The 21,011-nt window shown below is 41.5% G+C and overlaps 1 protein-coding gene across 7 annotated transcripts in view; it reads left to right on the top strand.

The window, feature by feature from the left end:
* Nucleotides 1-21,011, top strand: part of PKNOX2 (PBX/knotted 1 homeobox 2) — an 89,781-nt gene that overhangs the window by 63,755 nt on the left and 5,015 nt on the right. For all 7 annotated transcript variants that reach the window (XM_051638726.1, XM_051638721.1, XM_051638723.1 and 4 more), the window contains 5 exons: nucleotides 2,405-2,538; nucleotides 6,679-6,850; nucleotides 10,064-10,252; nucleotides 18,814-18,946; nucleotides 19,024-19,121. In XM_051638726.1, the coding sequence (XP_051494686.1) occupies nucleotides 2,405-2,538; nucleotides 6,679-6,850; nucleotides 10,064-10,252; nucleotides 18,814-18,946; nucleotides 19,024-19,121 (726 nt within the window). The remainder of the gene's footprint in view (nucleotides 1-2,404; nucleotides 2,539-6,678; nucleotides 6,851-10,063; nucleotides 10,253-18,813; nucleotides 18,947-19,023; nucleotides 19,122-21,011) is intronic.

Raw genomic sequence — 21,011 nt, 5'->3', positions numbered from 1 at the left:
ACCTGCTGCATTTTTTCTCCTTTTCCATCCCTACCTGCTCCATTAAGCCATATTTTGGCTGTGTTTTTCCCCTACCCACCATCTCTACTGGGTTGCAAATACATCCGAGCATCCTCTTGCCTCTTTTTCTGCCAATTTGGGATTTTTAAATTTTTTTTTTAAATTATATTCTTTAGCCTAAGGTGAGGTAACACCTTCCAAACAGCTGCAGTGGAGGTGGGTTTTTTTGATAATTACCCGATTAAGTTGCAGACTTGGCTGGAAAAAGAGCCAAGTTGGCAGGATCTTGCAGCAGGACGAGAGAAGGATGTTGGCATCCTGGTAAATGAGCGTGGTGAGGGGAAAAAAATGGAAAGAAAAAAGGAAAAACCCTTTTCCCCCCCCTAAAAAGTAATTTTCAAGGGAGATAACAGGGAAAAAAGAGCAAAAGCATGGTGAGATTCTCCATGAGCATCCCAAATCTGCTTTTATTTTGGTTTTAGATAGAAAGTGGGGGGGGCGAGGGGAAGAGAAATCCAAAGTATTTTTCATTGATTTAGTGGAAATCCAGTTCTGGGTGGGGAGAGTTAGCAATGAAGCAGCACTGGATGAATTTAGAGGTGCCGGAGCCAAACTTTGGAGTTAGAAACAATAAAAGAGATTTAAAAAAAAAAAAAGAAAAAAAAAGAAAAAAAAAGGAACGAAAGAAAAAGCACCATATCAGCAGGAAAAGGTCAGGCAAGAGATATTAAACTCAAACATTTTAAAAGCAAAAGGTGGCCATGGTTTGGACTGGGTTTGGGTTTATGCAGCTTTTAAGGGAGGTGAGATATCTGCTTGTTTTCATGCCAAGAAACTGAGTATCAGGATGGGTTTGGCTGGAGAAGACTGTGGGCATACATGTCTTTTTATATATATATATATGTATGTATATGTATATATATAACATAAATATAACATATGAAAACATAGTATTTCTTTATATCTTTCTTTATATATTAATTGCATATATTTATATATTTATTTTATATGTTTTAATATATTTATTTTCTAGATTTTGAAATACTATTCATATATAATCAGAGAAATATAGGATTTTATTAGAGAATTTAAATATATGCTGAAATAAATATGGTATATTAGACAAATAAATTATGTGTAAAAAGATTTTAGTTCTATATGATAAGCCCAGAAACATATAAGCATATCAGACCAATAAATAAGTAATATATATAGATATTTCATCTATAACTGCACACAGAAATTAATATACAAGTATATTAAACAAATAAATAAATTACATATATTTAGCAAGAGGCAGAGGCTTCCTTTTGTTATCCAGCTCAAGGGAGGATTGAAAATTTATGAGTGGAAACAGGCAAATGGTAATTTTTTAATATTTCCACACCACAACAGGTGAAACATCCCTTTTGTGTTAATTTTCCAGCAAAATTTTGAGGTAAAACCACCAGATTTAGGGATCTGGGGGGTTGCTGATGCATTTGAAGCCAAATTGATTAAAATTCTCCTTGAATTTTTATCTTTAACTGAATCTTGTGAAGATCAAGTGATACATCACAGGGTGTACATTGGAGCCATCTGCAGCCCGGCAGCAAGTAACTCCAATTTCTTTAATGCAATTACTAATTTTAAGCAGAAATTGCCTCTAAATACATGCAATTTAGGGGGTGGGCACATAGGGTTTGTGCTGGAGGGATGCACAGTGATTGATGTGTGTGCTGGCGTGCCCACCTCTGCCATCTTGCACGCATGTATTGAACGAAAATAATTGCAATTTTTTCAAAAAGCAAAATATTCATTAGTAGAAGGATTTAGTGCAGAGTGGACGGAATTTTCCCTGTGGAATCCAGCCCTGTTTGCTTCACATTAGCAGTCTGGGGCTAAAGGTGGGTGATTTAGGAATTGGCCAAAAAAAAAAAAAAGGTTGTTCTTTTTTTTCTTGTGGAGCAAAAATGGCTCATCCCCAAGCTTGGCAAGTTGGAAGAGGCTCAGGTAATTTTGGAAGGAGGTTGAAAATGTCTGTGTGTCTAGACAGTAATACCTGCTTGGGAAAAACTCTTGGCAAGCAGCTGATTTAAAGCATAATGAATTCCTCCCCACCTTTGCTTTGCTGTTGCAATAAGGATGTCAGGATGTTTTTGACCTGTGTTTTCCCCAAGTGAAAAAGTCGGGGTAAAGTGTGAAAATCTTAAACCTGCTGTTTCCAGCATTAGATGAAATGCAAATATCATTTTATGCCCGCAAACCATCCTGCTCAGAGCCCCACCATGGGGCTGCCCCCTCCTAAATCTTAAAAATTCCACGCAGAAAGCAGCAAAACACACAAAAATGCAACAAACCCCATTTTTATTTCCTTTTCTTCCTTTTTTCCCTCTCCTTTATTTCCTCTCCCCCCCTTTCCCAGATGACAGCCACAGCCCAGCAACCCACCAAGGCCCAGCCCGTGCATCTCCCCAACCCAGCCACCACCGCGCCGGTCCCTGCCGTGGCTGGTGACCCCCAGGTGCAGCTGGAGGCCGACAAACGAGCTGTCTACAGGTGATGCAAGCTAAGAAGCAGTGGGTGTTAATTAATTAGTGCATTTATTAATGCATTATTGCATCAATGCATTAGTGGTTCTAATGCATTATTAAAACATCGATCTGATGGTTGATGCATCAATTCGTTGATGCACTCATTATTTTAATGCATTATTAATCTGCTATTACTCTAATGCATTAATTAACACACTGGAATGGGGGGAGGGTGTTAGCAATTAGCTCCTTTTTAGGAATAATAATTAGTGATAAGAACTATGCAGGGAGCTGGAGCTTCTTTGTGGACCTGGTTTTGAAGCATCTCTCTCAAAAATATTCACACCCCAAAAAAACCTCCAAATTACCCTTTATTTTGGCAAAACCGTGTGATTTGGGGCTGAAAAAGCACCCAGGAGTAAAATCAAGTAGGAATCTGAAATGGGCAGCTGATGCATCTGTACAGGGTGCGGGCAGCAATGGGTGCGTGGTCGATGAGACACTTGTCCCCTTTTTATGTCACTCTTGCTATAATAATATTGAAATATATTTGCAGTAATGTTATTGTGTAAGTGTATTAAGTAACATATTATTTATATGGTGTAATTATAGAATTAATATGCAATTATATGTAAGATGTAATTATTTACAATATTATAATGTACACAAAAATGATGTAATGATAATGTGTATTATAATTAGGGTTAAGTGTTAAGACTAAGGATTAACCCCCCTGTTAATAGTCAGGGCCATGGGGACTTGTGAACCAAAAAATTGCAGCATTGAAGTGAAGGAATTAAAGTATTTTGACTCCAAATATTACAAGTCCAGAAGGCCTGAAAAGGCAGATGAAGGCATGGAATAAACCCACCAGTATCCCAGGAAAATGCAAAGGATTATTCCCAGTGGATCTCCAGATTTTTTCCAATGCTGGAAATAATTTTCTCAAGGCAAAAGAGGTCACTCAAGAAAAGAAAACACCTTTTCTTTGCACTTCTTGCAAGGATTTTTTCACCATTAGTGAAATATCAAAAGTAAAAAACCCTTTGGAGTTTTCACAGCCTTAATTTGAATGACCAAAAAATAAAAGCTAGAAATACCTTTTTGGAGGCATTTCCCACCCAGAAAAGTGGGGAAAAATAGTTGGCTGGTCCTGGGCATGGTCTCCTGTTGCTCAAACCTGGATGCTTGGTTTTGGGTATCAGCCAAAGCTACCCCTCAAATATATTTTTATCTCTAAAAACACACCCAAGGAACTTTTTTTTTACTGCATGCAATACCTGCACATCACTTACTTATAGATTTTCAGTCCTACCCTCTACCCAGAATGATTGATTTTTCTTAATGTACAATAATTACACCAAGGCAGAAGGTGTTGGATGCAACTGTTGGTTGACCAACTTGGTGGCAAAACTCTGGGAAAATGTGATGGGAAGTAGAAAAGCCACAGGAGAAGTCACTGCTTGCATAAAAAGTCAATCTCTCCACCTTCCTTGACCTGGGAGCAGCTTGGCCAGGACTGCTCCAGCAGCATCACTTTCCACTGGAATTTTTTCCCAGCTCGAGTATTTTATTCACTTTATACAACTGTGCACCCAGGACTTCCCAACAGATTTTTGGACCAGTCTAGATGCTGCTCCCACAGGAACTGATGCTTAAACAACCCCAGCACCACGAAACACGAGATGGAGTTTTCCAAGCAGGAATATTTGATTTCTCCGTGTTAAGTTTTGCGTTTTTTATTCTGGGGGGGTTGGTTGTTTGTATTTTTTTTTTTTAGGTTTGTTTTGCTTTCACTATATATATATATATATATATTTTTTTTTTTTTTTTTTTGTATATATATATAATTTTTTTGTGTATATTTGAGCTGAGTAAAGGAAAGCAGGTTGGGATATGCCAGTGGTGCTGGCACCTGCAGGTTAGGCCTACTGAAGGTGAGGAACGAGGCCATTAGAGGAATTAATATCTTTTCATTAGCCCATATCTGTTGAATCCTTTTTATGAGTCGCAGCCAACAACCTCTCTCTGGCAGGGAAGTGTCAGGGCTGGTTCAGCCCTTTGATTTGGAGGATTCCCTGAGGGAAAAAAACAGAAAAAAACAACAAAAAGATTTTTGCAAAACCATGTTTTACAAAAGCAAATTTTTCCACCCCAAAACTCTTCCTTGTACCACAGGGGTGATTTTTCCACCTCTGTAACACCTTCAGTGGGCAAAATCCTCCTGTTTCTCCATGCATCCTGGATATCCAGCTGTTTTTCTCCAAAATTTCATAGCAAGAAAGGGCTCCAGCTCTCAGCTTCCATGCCACAATGTCCACCTGCCAACCCCTAGTGTTCCCTTCCTTTCCAGGAAGGCTAGAAATAGAGAAAAACTGATACTTTTTTTTACATGCAGAAGAGAAATAAAAATTGCAATACCAATTCAGAGTACAGCTTGTGGCAGAAACCCAAATTTCACCACTCCTTGACATTGTGTTCAGCTATGGGCCTCTGGGCTCTCCCTTGTCTCTGCACCTCCCCCTTGTTTTGTTATATTGTATGATTTTATGTTACCTTATTTTGTTTTGTTTTAGAGGGCCTTTTGTTTTTTCTTATATTTTTGTATTATTTTTAAATTTTTATTTATTTACTTGATTGGATTATATTGTATTTAATTCTATTTTATCTTATTTAATTTTATTTTATTTTGCTTTATTTTTATTTCCAGCTGAAAGGCAAAACTCCTTCTTCCTGCCAGTGCTCCAAGACTTTCACTGGAGTTACCCTCCCCCCAGTTATTTACACCGAGGAGCACATGGTGATACCAGCAATGGTCTTAACCCCCCTGTGGTACCTGCAACCCCTCAGAGCAAAGGGGCTACAAGCCACTTGAGGGCTGCAAATCCATCCCTCAGTGCCCCCCCACCCATCCTTGGGGTAATTCCGTGCCTTGACAGAATTGAGGGAGCAGCTCTGGAAGAGGCAGCGGGCACCTGCCGCTGAGCCACCAGCTCTTAAATCCCAATAATTCCACCCGCTGCCTGGAATTTGCCTTTCATATCTCTCAGCTCAGCCCAGGCAGGGCTGCTGAAATTATGAAATTATTTTCCCCCCACCCCCACTCCCTTCTCCCGCCTGGGTGAATCTTGCATTAAATCGGGATCAGGACAGATTAAACTATAATATGCTGTGGTATTAGTGGCTGCAAATGAAGACTTAGCCCTGGGGTTTAACCCCTTCGCCTGAGTTCTCTTGGAAAAGAGCGGTGGGAAGTGACTCATCATCTTTTTGGACATCTTTTGGAGGTGAAATGGTGGAGCGAGTCCCATTGCACTGGGACAACTGGGGTGCTGGGGAAAACCATCCTTGGAGCAGCATTTTGCATTTCTCCCCTGAAAGACTTAATTAAAACTTTATTTTTTTAATTACTTTTGTAATTTTTTGGTTGTGCTAACTAATGGTCTTCATCCCCTTCTTCTCCACATGCTTTGGTGCTGTTCGTATATTTGCATTTTATAATGCATTAGTGTAGCAGCATCATTAGAGCAATTTCTGGATTTGCCAGGAGAACTGTAAACCTTAGTTTTCTAAGAGCTATCTTGTGGCAAAAAAAGAAATAGGATTCGACCCAGCTTTTACTTTGTGCATTGACATGGATGTGCTTGACAGATGTGCGAAGATATCTCTTGGTGGAGAAGCAACCCATAGCAGTGTTGGTCCATAGGATGCTGCGGACACATGGAAATACCTGCTCATCCCCATCTGGTGTCTCCTACCAAGACAGACATTTTGGGGTAAAATATTACCATAGATGAGCAGGTGCTGATGTTGATCCCCAAAATGCAAAACCACCAGGACAGCAGATGACCCCAAGACAACTACACCAAAGCCATACCTTTTTGCTCTTGGCAAAACATTTTGGAAATGCCAGCTTTGGTGCAATGATGGAAACCACACACATGTTGGGGAGAAGCAATTGCCTGGTGGAGAAGATGGTGAATTTTGAAATATTTAAGCTTTTTGTTGTTGTTAGAAAAGCTCTAAAGGGATCAGGTTCAATATTGGCTTGGGCCTGAGGTTTGTACCACCATGCTGGGAGGGAATGGCTGGATGTTGTGTGGTAAAAATGGAAATGGGACCTTAAGCACTGGACGTTATGAAGGGTCTGCTTTGTCCTCTGCAGGCACCCACTGTTCCCGCTGCTGACTCTGCTCTTTGAGAAGTGCGAGCAGGCAACGCAGGGCTCTGAGTGCATCACCTCAGCCAGCTTCGACGTTGACATAGAGAACTTCGTCCACCAGCAGGAACAGGAGCACAAACCCTTCTTCAGTGATGACCCTGAGCTGGACAACCTGGTAGAGGCAGCTGGGGCTTGTCAGATGGTTTTGGGGAGGTGGGGAGAGGGTAAGGGATGAGGAACAAGTTATGGAGATTTACTATCTTGAGAAATGTTTTAGAGCTCTATTTGTAGCATGGGCCATCTTGGCAATGTTCTCCACATACCTTGCAAGACCTTCCCTAGGACCTCTGAGATCTATTCCATAAGACTGCTTGTGGAAACAAACTGTTTCCCAATTTTTGGCTAGTTTTCCTACTAACACCATAAGGACAATGCATTTCCTGGAAACAGCCAAGATTGATGGCTTGTTTGAGCCCCAAACCTTGGAATCTCTGCAGGAATTACTGCTCTTTGGTGCAGCTCTTGATAGCATCTATGTTCTTGTCTGTCACCATCTTGTTTCAAGTCTGATGGTCGGATCCTGTTCTAGAAACAAGACAAAATAAGATCTATTTCTGAAGAAGAGTGATGCATGTCAATGGTTTAGGACACTTTGGACCATTTTTGGTGGTTTTCTTGTAATAGCAATCCAAATTTCTTACAGTATCCAATGCTGATGGAAGGTGCCTCACAAGACACTGCTTGGAATTGAACTTTTCTCTTACAGGCACTTCAGGAAACATCCCAAAATCCCATTATTTTGTCCATGAAGCCTCCACATGTGGGCTGCATCGCAAGCAAGTGGGTAGACAGGTCCATGGCACCATCCAGGTGCGGTGCACCCTTCAAGCATTCTGCTAGTGAACTTTTACAAAGAAAAGAGGCAGTTTTCCGACCTCTGATGATGCAAAGAGCAAAACACATTCCCTGAAGGTTGCCATGTCCCCTGGATCATGTTGCAGAGGGATTTGCATGCCAGAAAATAAGCAAAATCAGGCAGTTCACAGGCAGCTTTTTCCAAATATTGTAGTTATCAAAAGAGGTGAGTTCATCCAACGACCTCCCATGAAGGGAAGAAGAATGAGTGGTGCCCATCCAAGTGCAAAACTAACACATTCCTAAAAATAGCAACAATCTCAAGCTGGATTAGAATCCAGCATCTTTTGTCCCCAAGTTCAGCTTGTGGAGGAGTTTTGAGAGATCCCTAAATCAAGAATGCCTTGGCAGTCTGAGGAAAGTCCTTCAAAAAATACAGGCCATCTTGCAAAGTTTTAGAGGCAAGAACAGAAATAGCTCAGGGATGAGTGACCAAAAAAACAACATTTTGGATTATTTAATTTTGGGGACTGAACATGGATCAAATGTTGAGGTGTATCAAAAAAACCCCATTGCATTAAATTAGATAAAAATGGTGCAGTGAGGAGAGAGACAGTCAGCTGAAGCTAAAAGACACATAAAATTTTGGAGGAGGAAAACCCGTTCCTACATATATCAAACATCAGTGCAGGAGAAGTGTCCACAGAAGCTATTTTCACTGGGGTTTTTTTTGTGGTATTTTCCAAAAAAATGACACCAATAATGTTTTTTGGACTACAAGCGTTGTGTTTAGGAGCAACTGTTGCTGCTGAGGTGAAATTTAGCCATAGAGATATAACTTCATCCCATGAATGGCCTCACAGCACTGAATGTATTTATATTCACGTGTGTGTAAATATATATTTTTTAACTATTTCTAGGGCATAACTGTATGTATTCATTCTAATCCAATACTCTTAAACTTCTCTAAAGGCCTCCAAGGGTGGTTGGCCTCCATCAAGACAGAGAAAATGGTTAATGTGATGCTGACAAAGGACTATTCTAGTTGCTGGGAAGTGCCAATGGGAGGGAATTTTGGATAAAAGAGTGTTTCCACCTGTTCTTGAACAGAGACTTTTTCCCTATTTGCATTTTCCTCTTTTTTTTTTTTTTTTTTTTTTTTTTTTTTTTTTTTTTTTTTAGTGTGGTTTGTTTTTTTTTAAACGCCACCAATTCACTGGGAATTGGTGATGGGAAAGCAGGAATGAAAAGGCCAGCGGCATTAGCTATCATTAGAATAAGAGTCATGTATTCCTCACCGCCGAGATGCACATAATTAGAAATTAGAAAAAGGTCAGATCTCACCATTATCAACTCAATCAGCTGCCGAGTGCCACACAGTCAATTAATTCAGCATCTGTATTTTTTACAACCCCATGCACGTACGCCATCGGACTGTAACTCTTTATCCGGACAGATATACTGCGCAGTGGAGCAGGGACATAAAATGAGACCCTAAGCAAATGAGCTGAGATAATTGAGAGATTTATTTTTTATACGTATATGTGTCAGGTCTTCTTGCCTTTGCCCTTGAATATTGACTTTCATGGCCATTGAGCCCTGGGACCTGGGAGGATGCAGAGAGCCAGGGCATGACGCCTCCAACTTGGGCTTGCACCGACAGTGGAGGAGGGGAATAAAGCCACAAAGAAGTCCAAAAAAGCAAAAAAAGAGCCAAGAAAAGCAAAATAATGTTGTTTTTTTTCCCCAGGAACAACCCATCGTTACTGTTGTTCACCAACCAAAATTCCCTTTCTCCATTGTGGAGCTGCCATCTGAGTTTGGCGCTGGATTTTTTGGGATGTTTCCCAACTGTATCGACTGGCAGTTTGTAAAGATGACCACTAAAATTTGCAAGTTAAAAACAGCCTTTGAAATGCAAAGACGCTTTGTTACATAAAACCAGATTTATTGCCCCGGAGTGAATAGCTGAAATTTTATATATTATGCAAGATTTCAAACAGCGGCTGTAAAACTGAAGGTTTCAGCTCAGCAAGAGGAATGTTTTATGTGTAAATTTTTGAACGTTTATGGGGCACGTTTTAATGAGGCCCAGGCTTGGCACCAGCACCGGCACACAGCAGAGCTGCAGCCCCGTGAGCGTGTTAGAAGAAGTGGCCTCCAGAGAATAACCAAACACTTTTTGACAACCAGGGCTTTTGCTTGGACTACTTTGGGGCGTGGGGAGCAATTCTGATGAAGGCAATGGCAATTGTGATGAATTTTGGGTTCTTGGGATTGCAGAGATAGGAGTGATGGGGAGGGAAAAGAAGTGTGGAGGTGCAGAGGGGTTTGCTCTGGGATGGGTTTTGGGTGAGAATATGGATTTTTTTTTGGCTTTTTTTGTTGAGTTTAGAAAGGAAATGCATTTAGTTCTGCCACAAGGATCTGTTCCAGGTTTGATTTTTTGTGAGAATATTGAAATTTTTTAAGCTTTTTTCTGACAAGCAGAGGAAAAGAGTTATTTTAATTCTGCCATTGTGTCCTTCCATAGATGGTGAAGGCAATCCAGGTGCTGCGCATCCATCTCCTGGAGCTGGAGAAGGTCAACGAGTTGTGCAAGGATTTTTGCAACCGCTACATCACCTGCCTCAAAACCAAGATGCACAGTGACAACCTACTCAGGAATGACCTGGGGGGACCGTACTCCCCCAGCCCCTCCTCCATCAGCATCCACCCCCAGGTAACTCCTTCAGATTGCTGGTATTCACCATTGTTCCCCATTGGCCAATAGGTGAGTTGGGCCAATGAGGCTGGGAGACTGCTCTACAACTCCTGCGGCCTCCTGACAAGTCATCAAACCCCCTTCCTAAGTGAGGAACATAATTAAAAATAATGCATATTTCATTCCTATAGTGCAATAGTTCTCTGTTGATTTTTTTCATTCTTTAAAAAAAAAATTATTTCATGGCCTTCTTATTTTTCGTGGGTTTGGCAAAGCTGTAACCCCAACATTTTTGTATCTTCAAAGCCAACAGATGAGGACTTCTCCTAAACTCTGATGTTGCAGCAATGAAAAGTGTGGGGGGGAGGAACTGCAGAAGCCATACGAACGCATGGGAAAATGGACAAGAAATTTGCGTTTTTTAAATTAAAAAATATCATTTGTTGGTGAGAGAGACAGAAACACCATGATTTTATCCACCATTTCCTCTCTCACCATTCTTGTCTTCAAGGCAGTTGAACAGATTTTGGGAATTCAGATTCCTGCCTTGACTTTTTTTGGCGTGATTTGGGTTTTAGCTGGGAGAAGGAAACATTTGGTGATTCAAGCACAGCAAGAATGAACAAGGGGATGCCCAAGAATTGCAGAAGTATCAAATGAAATGACCAACACAATTTGCACCTAGATGGCTTTTGGGACAAAATAAGGGATTTTAACTTAATATCTTGAAAAAATTGTGGGTTTTTTTCCATGGGTTGGGGTTTTTATGTGCATTGGCAGCACAGGGAATAAATGTTGGCTGGTTGCATCCCAAAAAACTTCCTTGATGCACAACATCGGATGACCCTTAGGGATATTTTTTGCAGAAAATTAAATTTAGGGTTGCACAGTACCTCCAGAAGCAACTGCAGCAAACTCAAAATAAGCCAGAGCATCCACAGACAGCTCTTGGAATTCTCCCCAAAAAGAGGGAAGGGGTTTTTTTGGGGGGTGCTTTTTTAGGGCTTTTCAGGACATTTTTAGGGTGGTGAGAAGGGGAACAATGGGCTTTTAGCATCTTGGCTCCAAGCACTGCAGTTTCATGTTCTCAACATGATGTTTACAGCCACTGTCTTCCCCAGAGCAGGGAGGGAAAAGTTCTCCAGAAAGTTTTCTTTCTTATTTGGGTTTCCTGAAAGCACCCAACCACTTAATCATTGGTCTAAAAAAAAACCCAAACAAAACAACTGGCCACTCTGTATTTTGTAATAATCTCTAGAAATGGACTTACTGCTTACTTTTGCTGCTTTATGGTAGCATTCCTTATGATCAAAATTAGCAAGACACTTGCATAAAAGAGAACAATAATTGCTCAACGAGCATCTCGTTTGTAATTTATTAGTTTCTATTATTGTGCGTTCCCATGGCAACAACTCACATCCTGGGTGATGAGAGAGATGTTAGATATGAACCGACGAAGCTCCTGGTCCCAGCAAATGGAGATGCACGTTTTTTATCAGTAATTTTCATGGAAATAATAAGTGAAGGAGTTAATGAGATGGAAAGTCTTCCTGTGGCTATTGTGATTCCCCCCCACCCCCAACCCCCTTTCATTTTTTTTTTTAAAGTGTTGGTCTAATTAGAATGCATTGGTCAGGAAAAGTAATGAGGATTTAGTCCCTCACAAAGAAGTGGGGATCATATCAGAAAATTAACATGAGTCTCTGGAAAATAATCAAGCCTGTGGAGAGGTACCAAGTGCTTCTGATTCCTGCAGACCTGGAGCTGCTGGTGTTTCCCTCCCAGGCAAGACTCAAAAGTTGAAAATTCCAGTGAGGATTCGGAGACGCTAAATAAATGGGAATACACCCAGGAAAGACCCAACTGGAGGGGAAATGCTGGCTCAGCAATAAAAGGAGCAGTCAACAGGAACCAGAATATTCACCGTGATAAACTAGAAGGAGCCACCATCTTACCTGGTCATCAGATGATGTTCCAGTGATGATAAAAGGGTGACTTTTTTTCCAGTTATCCAACTAAGCAATGTCAAGTGTCTGAGTGCCTCAACTCATTGAGTATACTTGAGTTTACAAGTTAAAAAAAGGGGTAGCAATACTTTATATCCATCAATTGAGCTTGAAGGGCTGGAGATGCTCCAGACAGCTGAAGAATCACGGGATCTGTGTTCACAAAAATGGGAAGCAGGATAATTGCACTAATTATTTTCCTATTAATTTCATACTGAGGGAAGGTAGAGCAGCTCAGGGGCCACTAATTTAGGAATTTAAAAATATCTAAATAATAGGAATGCAATTAATATCAATGAATGAGATTTCTCGGAAGACAGTTTTTCTCAGGGTGTAGGAGGGACTGATCATTTTGTGAGAAGACACAGCAGGTTGGGCATGAGAGCAAAGTATTTCCATTTTTTTGCAAAGTTTTTTACTATGGGACAGCCTGCTTAAAAAGTTATGGATACACAATAACAAGGATGTCAACCAAAACAGAAAACAACAGTCAGAAAATGTCATTGTGAGAGAACCAGGGTTGGATTTCCCTGGTGTATTAAAAAAGGATAGTCGTTGGCTTGGTGTTCAGATGGAAAAATGTGAGAAATTCTGGAAATGCCAAAATGCCTGGAGGTGATGGCAAATGAGAGAGCACCCAAATGGGTGTTTCAAGTCATGCTGAAATTTTTTCATGTTGCCGCGTCTGGTGATGACTCCTGGCGTTGACCAAGTTGGGGTGAAAATTTTGGGTCTTTTTTGGTGTGGTGAGCTGTCCCTGAACCTTATAAATATTTTTCTACCCTGTTTTCTCCATCCCTTTGCCACTTCGTGCTCTGCTTTGCTTTGTGGAGGAGTTTTAGTCTCCTTGGCTTGCAAGTCCACCAAGCAATTCCCCTTCTTCCATTTTTGATGGGTTTACACTTGCCTTCATTCCTCTTCCTTGAGTCCTCATAGAGCCTTTTTAACTCCTTCTCATTTAATGAACATTTTTTGAGTTTTTCAGACAGGGGAGGAGAGGGGAGGTGCTGGGCAGCTAGCCATAGGGGTGAGTGGGAGGGGAGACGATCATGGTCATAACACAGACAAAAGCCACTGTGAGAAAGAGTATGGGAACTTTGAGCTCCCACACACGCAGGTCTCCAGCTGCAGTGAATGCCTGAGCCTGGCACTTGTACCAAAGAGAGCCCGAGATACCACCTGTGTGTGCTATGAGCAAATAAACGATCTGCTCAGGCAGATGGTGAAGTTTGTAGGGTACCGAGTCTGCTGGTGACAGACAGAGTACATCTGTCTCAAAGGGGGAAAAGGATCCTTTCGCATGAGTTGGTGGAGCTCATTGAAAGGGCTTTGAACTAGGCTCGAACGGGTTAGGGGATAAAATCAGGCTCAGTAGAGATGAGCCTAAGGATGGCCTCCAGTCTGCCCTCTCAATTGAGGTGGAAGATGGTGATACATGGGGCATCAAAAGCACAGGGATAACTAATAGGTTAGTAACCATAAAAGTGGCTGAGAATGATCAGACAGCAATTAGGACTTCCGTCCCCGAAGTGGTGGCAGGATTGTTAGCCCAGCTGAAGTGCATGGACACCAATGCACGCAGCATGGGCATTGAACAGGAGGAACTGGAAGCCATTGCGCAGCAAGAAAACTATGGAGAGGTTTCACAGTTGCTATTCCTTGTTCTAATGGGGGACTTCAACTTTCCAGATGTCTGCTGGAAATACAGTACAGCAGAGAGAACAATCTTGGAGGTTCCTGGAGTGCATGGAAGATAACTTCCTAATGTAGCTGGTGAGGGAGCCAACCAGGAAGAGTACCCTTCTGGAGTTGCTGGTCATGAACAGAGAAGGACTCGTGGGGAAGTAACAGTTGGGGGAAGTCTAGGGCGTAGAAAAAGCTTTGTTTTCTATTCTTGGAGAAGTAAGGAGGGGGGTCAGTAAAACTGCTGCCTTGGACTTCCAGAGGGCAAACTTTGATCTGTTCAGGAGACTGATTGACAAAGTCCCTCGGGAGACTGTCATGAAGGGTAATTCCTCAATAACAAATCTTAAAGCTGCTGTCCCCTGTGCTGAAAGATGAACCGTCAGGGAAGAAGACTGGCCTGGTTGAATAGAAAGATTTGGCTGGAACTTGGGAAGAAAATGAGAGTTTATGGTCTCTGGAAGACAGGACGGGCTTCTCATGAGGAATACAGAGATGTAGTAGGGCAATGCAGGGAGAAAATTAGGAGGGCCCAAGCTCAACTTGAACTCAGCTTGGGTACTGCTGTCAAAGACAATAAAAAGCTTTCTATAAATACACTAATAACAAAAGGAGGACTAGGGACAATCTCCATCCTTTACTAGATGCAGTAGATAGCAGTCTATAGCAGCTGAATGGGTTGCTCCCTAGACACCCAGTCCCTTGAGCTGGAAAACAGGGAGATGGGCCAGAATGAGACCTGCTGCACCACCTAAACATCCATAAGTCTATGGGGCCAAATGGGTTCCACCCAGGAGTGGTGGATGCACTTGCCAAGCCTCTTTCCATCATTTACCAGCAGTCCTGGCTAACTGGGAAGAGGGACTGGAGGGTAGCAAATGTGCTACCCATCCACAGGAAAGGCTCCAGGGAACTACAGACCTGTCAGTCTGACCTCGTTGCCAGGAAAGGTCATGGAGCATATGATCTTGAGTACCATTGTGTACCATATACAGAACAACCAGCCAATCAGGTCCAGTCAGCATGGATTTATGAAAGGAAGGTCCTGCTTGACAAACCTGATCTCTTTGTATGACAAGATGACCCAGCTGGTGGATGAGGGCAAGGCTGTGGATGTTGTCTACCTGGACTTTCGTAAGGCCTTTGACAGTGTTTCCCACAGCATTCTGATGAAAAAAATGGCTGCTCATGGCTTGGACATGCACACACTCTGCTGGGTCAAACACTGGCTGGATGGCCAGGCCCAGAGATTACTGGTGAATGGAGTTAAATCCAGCTGGTGGCCCATCACAAATGGCGTTCCTCAGGGCTCAGTATTGGGACCACTTCTTTTTATCATCTTTATCAACAATCTTGATAAGGAGATAGAATTCACCCTCAGTAAGTTTGCAGATGACACCAAGTTGGGAGGGAGTGTTGATCTGCCTGAGGGTAGGGAGGCTCTACAGAGAGACTTGGACAGACTAGATTGATGGGCTAAGGTCAATTGTGTGAAGTTCAACAAGGCCTGCACTTGCGCCACAACAACCCCATACAATGCTACAGGCTCGGGGAAGAGTGGCTGGAAAGCTGCCTAGCAGAAAGGGACCTGAATATTCTGAATATTCTGATTGATAGGTGGCTGAATATGTGCCAGCAGTGTGTCCATGTGGCCAAGAAGGGCAAATGGAATCCTGGCTGTATCAGGAATAGTGTGGCCAGCAGGATGAGGGAGGTGATCTTCCCTCTGTACTTGGCATTGGTGGGGCCACACCTCTAGTACTGTATCCAGTTTTGGGCACCTCAATACAAGAAAGACATCAAGGTGCTGGAGTGTGTCCAAACAAGGGCAACAAAGCTGGTGAAGGGCCTTGAGAATAAGTCTTATGAGGAGCAGCTGAGGGAACTGGAGCTATGTAGTCTGAAGAGGAGGAGGCTGAGGGAAGACCTCATTGCTCTCTACAACTACCTGAAAGGACGTTGTAAAGAAGTAGGTGCTGGTCTCTTCTCAGAAGTAACTGGTGATAGAACAAGAGGAAATGGCCTCAAGCTGGACCAAGGGAGGTTTAGGCTAGACATTAGGAAGAACTTTTTCACTGAAAGGGTTGTTGGACATTGCAATGTGCTGCCCAGGGAGGTGGTTGAGCCACCATCCCTGGATGTGTTTAAAAATCATCTAGATGTGGCACTTGGGGAAATTGCTTAGTGCTGGACTTGGTAGACTAGGGTTAGTGGTTGGACCCAATGATCTTGAAAGTCTTTTCCAACCTAAGTGATTCTGTGATTCTGTGTGTGTTGCATGGCAAGGGGTGGGAAAAGCCAATTGAACCCAATGCTTAAAGTAAATCAGTTCAACTTTCTTTCAATGTCAAAGTGCACCTCATTGCTCCCCAGTTGATTTCAGTTGCAAGAAAAAAACTTCCACAAAGCCACTCATAATGGGAATGACAGCACTGCTAGGGACTTGAAAATTTCATTTAATCTTGCCTTTTTCAGCATTTGTTTTGAGTGAGAATTGCAGTAGATTGACAGTGTTTATATGGGCATTTCCAGGACAGTGTTTCTTCTTCTTGTCTTCCTCCCCATCTTGCTGGTGGTTCGAGGCTGATAGTTGGGTTGGCCTGATTCAGTGCATCATTTCTCTGTATAGATCTTTATCCAAGTTTGTGCTGTGGACAAACCTGGTTTTCTGTTATTTAAAGCCAACTTTTTTTTTTTTCTCCATCTCCTTCCATTCACCCCTCCATCCCTGAAGGAGCCTTATGGATCTTCTTACATGACTGAATTTGGTCACGTCTTTCTGGGAAAACTCCAGTTTCTTTTTTCTCCAAACTCCAATTTTCCTCAGCTTTACTCGAGCACAAATAAACTTCACAAAGTTAAGAATAGAGGGAAATTTTTATGCAGCCAAAAATGAATGGCAGTATCATAAAGCACGAGCAGGACACTAGCTCAAAGAGCACCAAATTCTAGCACTTACACATGGCCACTTGGTCATTTGCCATATTGTAAAAAAGATGGGGTTTTTTTGTGTGATGCAATATGTATCAGGTCTTTTCCTTCCTTTAAAGGACTTTTAATTCCGAGAAATTGTGGTTTATGGTAGAGCCGTAGAAGGTCGGTGCCGAGATACGGGTCTGCAGAGCCCTCTAGTGATGCATTGTTTTACACTCAAGTTTCAAAATTGCTGGAGACATTTCAACTTCTTTGAGTCCTAAAATATAAACTATTTTCCTCTGCAGCAATACCACAAGCATAATATAACTTGGCTGGCATTTTTCATCCAAGGCAATTAGTATTCAAAATATACCTTTTTAATCTTGGAGTTATCAATGTTTATTTTAAGCCTCCACTTCCACTGGATACCCTTGATTTCACAGTGGTGTTGCCACTGTGAAACACCATGATTTTTTTTTTTTTTTTTCCTAATAATTTCCAATATTCTGCCTTTTTTTACACTGCTGGGCTTGGGACACTTCTCCTCTATGCGACCCAAAAAAGTGCCATTTTTTGCCATCAGAAGATGCTGCTGAAAATAGCTTTGCCCACTATATGTGGGCAATTTCTTGTTCCCTTTTTCCAATATCCCAAATTATTTCTTCCCAGTGCACTTCCAAAAACAGTCTTCTGGTGGATGCCCTTCTTTTGGGGAACTGTGGGGAAAAAAAAAAACAACAAACAACGGTGAGAGAGGAAAGCTGGAGGTTTCCAGACTGGTCCAAATTTCTGGTTGTCTCTGGCCGTATCTGACAACTGAGGCTCTCCAAGGACACACTTGGTTTTATATGAATACTTCCACTGTGCTTTTTTAGCTGCACTTAGGAAAAGTGTTGGAAAAAGCAACTAATTTTTGCTCTTTATATCCTGAGCAATCCCAGTTTTTCAACCGGAAATAATTTCCTCCAAAAGGCTGGAGATGGGGAACAAATATTTTTAAAAGTACATTTTATTGTTTTATTTGCATTTTCAAAATTAATTTTGAAAGGAATGTCTAGGAGGTGAAGCAAAAATTTACAGTTGCAACAGTTGCAGCAAAATTTCCGAATTTTTCCCCCCCAGCAAAGGGGAATACATCTACATAGACACAAGGGCACTCTGATTCTCGGCTGAACCACATACCTACATCACCTCTTGATGTAAAAATAATTATTTGTGTGTTCAAATTACCATCTTTATGGTTTTACTGCAAGGAAAAGAGGAGCTACAGCTTTCCTGACCTGACTGTGTTTGTGTGGTCACTTTTACCTGTGTCATTACATGTTGCGAGTCCTGAGAAGTCCTCTTTTCTTAAGATAAGAAATAGGTTTCTTGAAGAAATGCATCCAAATTAAGGCAAATTGCTGCTCACATGCCAAAGCCACCCCAGAGCTGGGACTGATACAAAAATTACAGCTTCTGGCTAAAAAAAAAAGCCTGTTTTTTCAATAAGTTAGCTTCAAGCTGCGAAGAATGATATAAAATTGAGTTAAATTATTATCATCATTATTTTACTGTTATTCTGGCAAGGGGCAATCATGGTGTTTGTCCCAGCTTTTAGCAAATGCTGCTTCATCTAGTTTCAGTCAAAGCACCAAAAAATATAGAAATGTATAGAAATAAGATTGAAGAAATCTCTGCTCTTCATTGTGCTCTTTTTTCCTCTCCTTTTTCCTTATAGGAAATAGTGGCTGTACAAATAAGCAGAGTTTGGGGGAGAGACTAAGTGAGAGCTTTGTAAAGCATAAGTCCTTATTTTTCCATCTTTTTTTGCAATTGAAACAAAATGAAAAATTTCTTTTTTACCTGTAGAACCACCTGCAGTAAAAAACAAACAAACAAACAAACAAACAAAAAGCAACAGGGCAAATTTATTGCAGGGGGAAATGAAAACCATGTCTTGGAAGTTCAAGTTGTTGATCTGTTTTTCCCCAGGAGATGCTGCAGAGCTCACCCGCAGCATTGCCACCCACCTCCAACCCGCCGCCGGGCATCGTGGTGCCAGCGGCCACGCTACCGCCAGGCAACTTGGCCATGAGCGCCGGCAGCGGCTCACCTGCCGTCCCAGGTAAGGATGAGGGTGGGGCTGGCAGGGAGGGGTACAAATCTGGGGATTCCGTGCACCCACGAGCCTTTTTTCCACAGGTGGAGCCTTGTACCAGCCCGTGACGATGGTGACATCGCAGGGCCAGGTCCTTGCCCAAGCCATCGCACCCAGTGCCCTGCAGATCCCCAACGCCCAGGTAAGACCTTCCCACCTCAAAATGCCATTTTAGGGGGTATTTTGCACTGCTGCAGCAAGCAAACACCCCAGTTCTCCATAAATTCAACCCTTGGAACTATCCTAAATTCTTAATTAGCAAGAAACATTGATTGAATCCATATGCTAGGCACCTTTGGGGTGCCTAAAAAGTTATAGCAATGACCTAACAAATTATAGTAATGCTTATAAAATGAAAAATAAATATCTTAATTAAAAGAGTAATTATTACAATTACTAAATATTCTATTAATAATGTATCATAGTATAGTATGGTATGTAAACAAATAGAATAGAATAGAATAGAATAGAATAGAATAGAATAGAATAGAATAGAATAGAATAGAACAGAACAGAACAGAACATGCAACAACATAACACAATATATTACATTACCTTACATCTTATCATATCAATCATATCACATGATATAAATTATTACTGTTATGGATCTGAGATCGCCTGTCGGGCACAGCAGTCACACTGCTCACAGGCAAGTCTAATTTTTTTCCTTACTTTATGGAATTTTGGAGACTTTTTAGCCATCTCCTCTTTTTTTATTCCTTTTTTGTCATTGCCAATAACTGCACAGGGTTTCCCCGCCTTACAACTTGCAATGAGTTGACAATTTGGGGTAGAAATAGATTTATAAGGACAACATGCTATCCTAGTTAACTCATAATCTCTTCCAAACCCTCATTCTCCAGGAATTTTGGAAAAAAACCCACACTGATTTCTGCTACTCTGTTTCCTGGGGGCAGATCAGCAAAAATCCCCCTATGCAAATTGTTTTCTGAAACTCCCCAATTTACTTGCAGGAGCCTCCTGAAAAAAATAAATAAATGGCATTTTGGAAATGGCACCTCCCTGACAGGTTTTATTGCTTGGGCAATGATTTAAAAAATTTCTTTCTTTAATATCTCCCTGTCACCAACTTAAATCTTGCAGCAAAACCCTCTGTGGTGGGAAAACACGCGCACAGAGAATATCAGGGCAGGGAAAGAGCCCCAGACAAGCACCTCTGGATGCTCTTCCCGCACTGCCAGCATGATTTATGCAACCGGAGCCCAGGGGAGTTTCAGGGGCCTGCTGACCTGATGTTTTATTCATCCAGGAGAAGCAAATGAAGAGCTGAGGAAAAAAATATTTAAAAAATCCCTTTTAAATGTGAGCGCTGAGATTTCAGTTCACTTTCCGCAACCTCAGTAAAACTTCTCTTTCAGCAAGATGTTTTATTTTTATTTTGGGGGCGAAAAAGCGAATTTTCACTCAATGGGCATGTTACTCCTCATGGTGGGAAGTGGCTGGGTGAAGAACACAGGTTTGATAAGGTTTAATGAAGCAAAGAGTTTTAATCTTGGGTTTAGAAATTAATATTTTAGTTTGAGTTTTTTTCTGTGGTCTTGTTTTTGTTTTGATTTTTGTTGTTGTTATTTTTTAAAAGTTTAAAGTGTTTTCTCCTTTAATCTCCTTTAACCATGGAAAACAGTTGTGACATTGCCACCATGGTCCCCAGCTGTGCTGGTGCCATCACCAGGGAGAATAAGCTCATTGCCCTTTGCAAAGCATTGGAGAAAAAAAAGAAAGGGGGAAAAAAAAAAAAAAGGAGATAGAAATTGTGGGGGAAATTGTGGATTTAATGCAAAATTTTTGGGTAAAGGATGGGGTTTGATGCCTTCTCTGAGTTCCTGTGTTTTGCACTCAAACCCACTCCCTTTTTGGATTTGGTTTTGCTCATTTCTTTGTTTGATTGCTCTCATTTTTTGGATTGTTTGTGCTTGGTTTTTGGGTTGGTTATGGTCAGTTTTTGGATCAGTTTTCCTTGGGTTTTGGGTTGGTTTTCCCCATTTTCTGGGTTGGTTTTGCTCAGTTT

The sequence above is a fragment of the Apus apus genome, chromosome 22, assembly GCF_020740795.1.
Source record: "Apus apus isolate bApuApu2 chromosome 22, bApuApu2.pri.cur, whole genome shotgun sequence".
Taxonomy (NCBI): Eukaryota; Metazoa; Chordata; class Aves; order Apodiformes; family Apodidae; genus Apus; species Apus apus.
The sequence above is the reverse complement of the archived record's forward strand: the minus strand, read 5'-3'. Positions and strand labels throughout refer to the sequence as shown.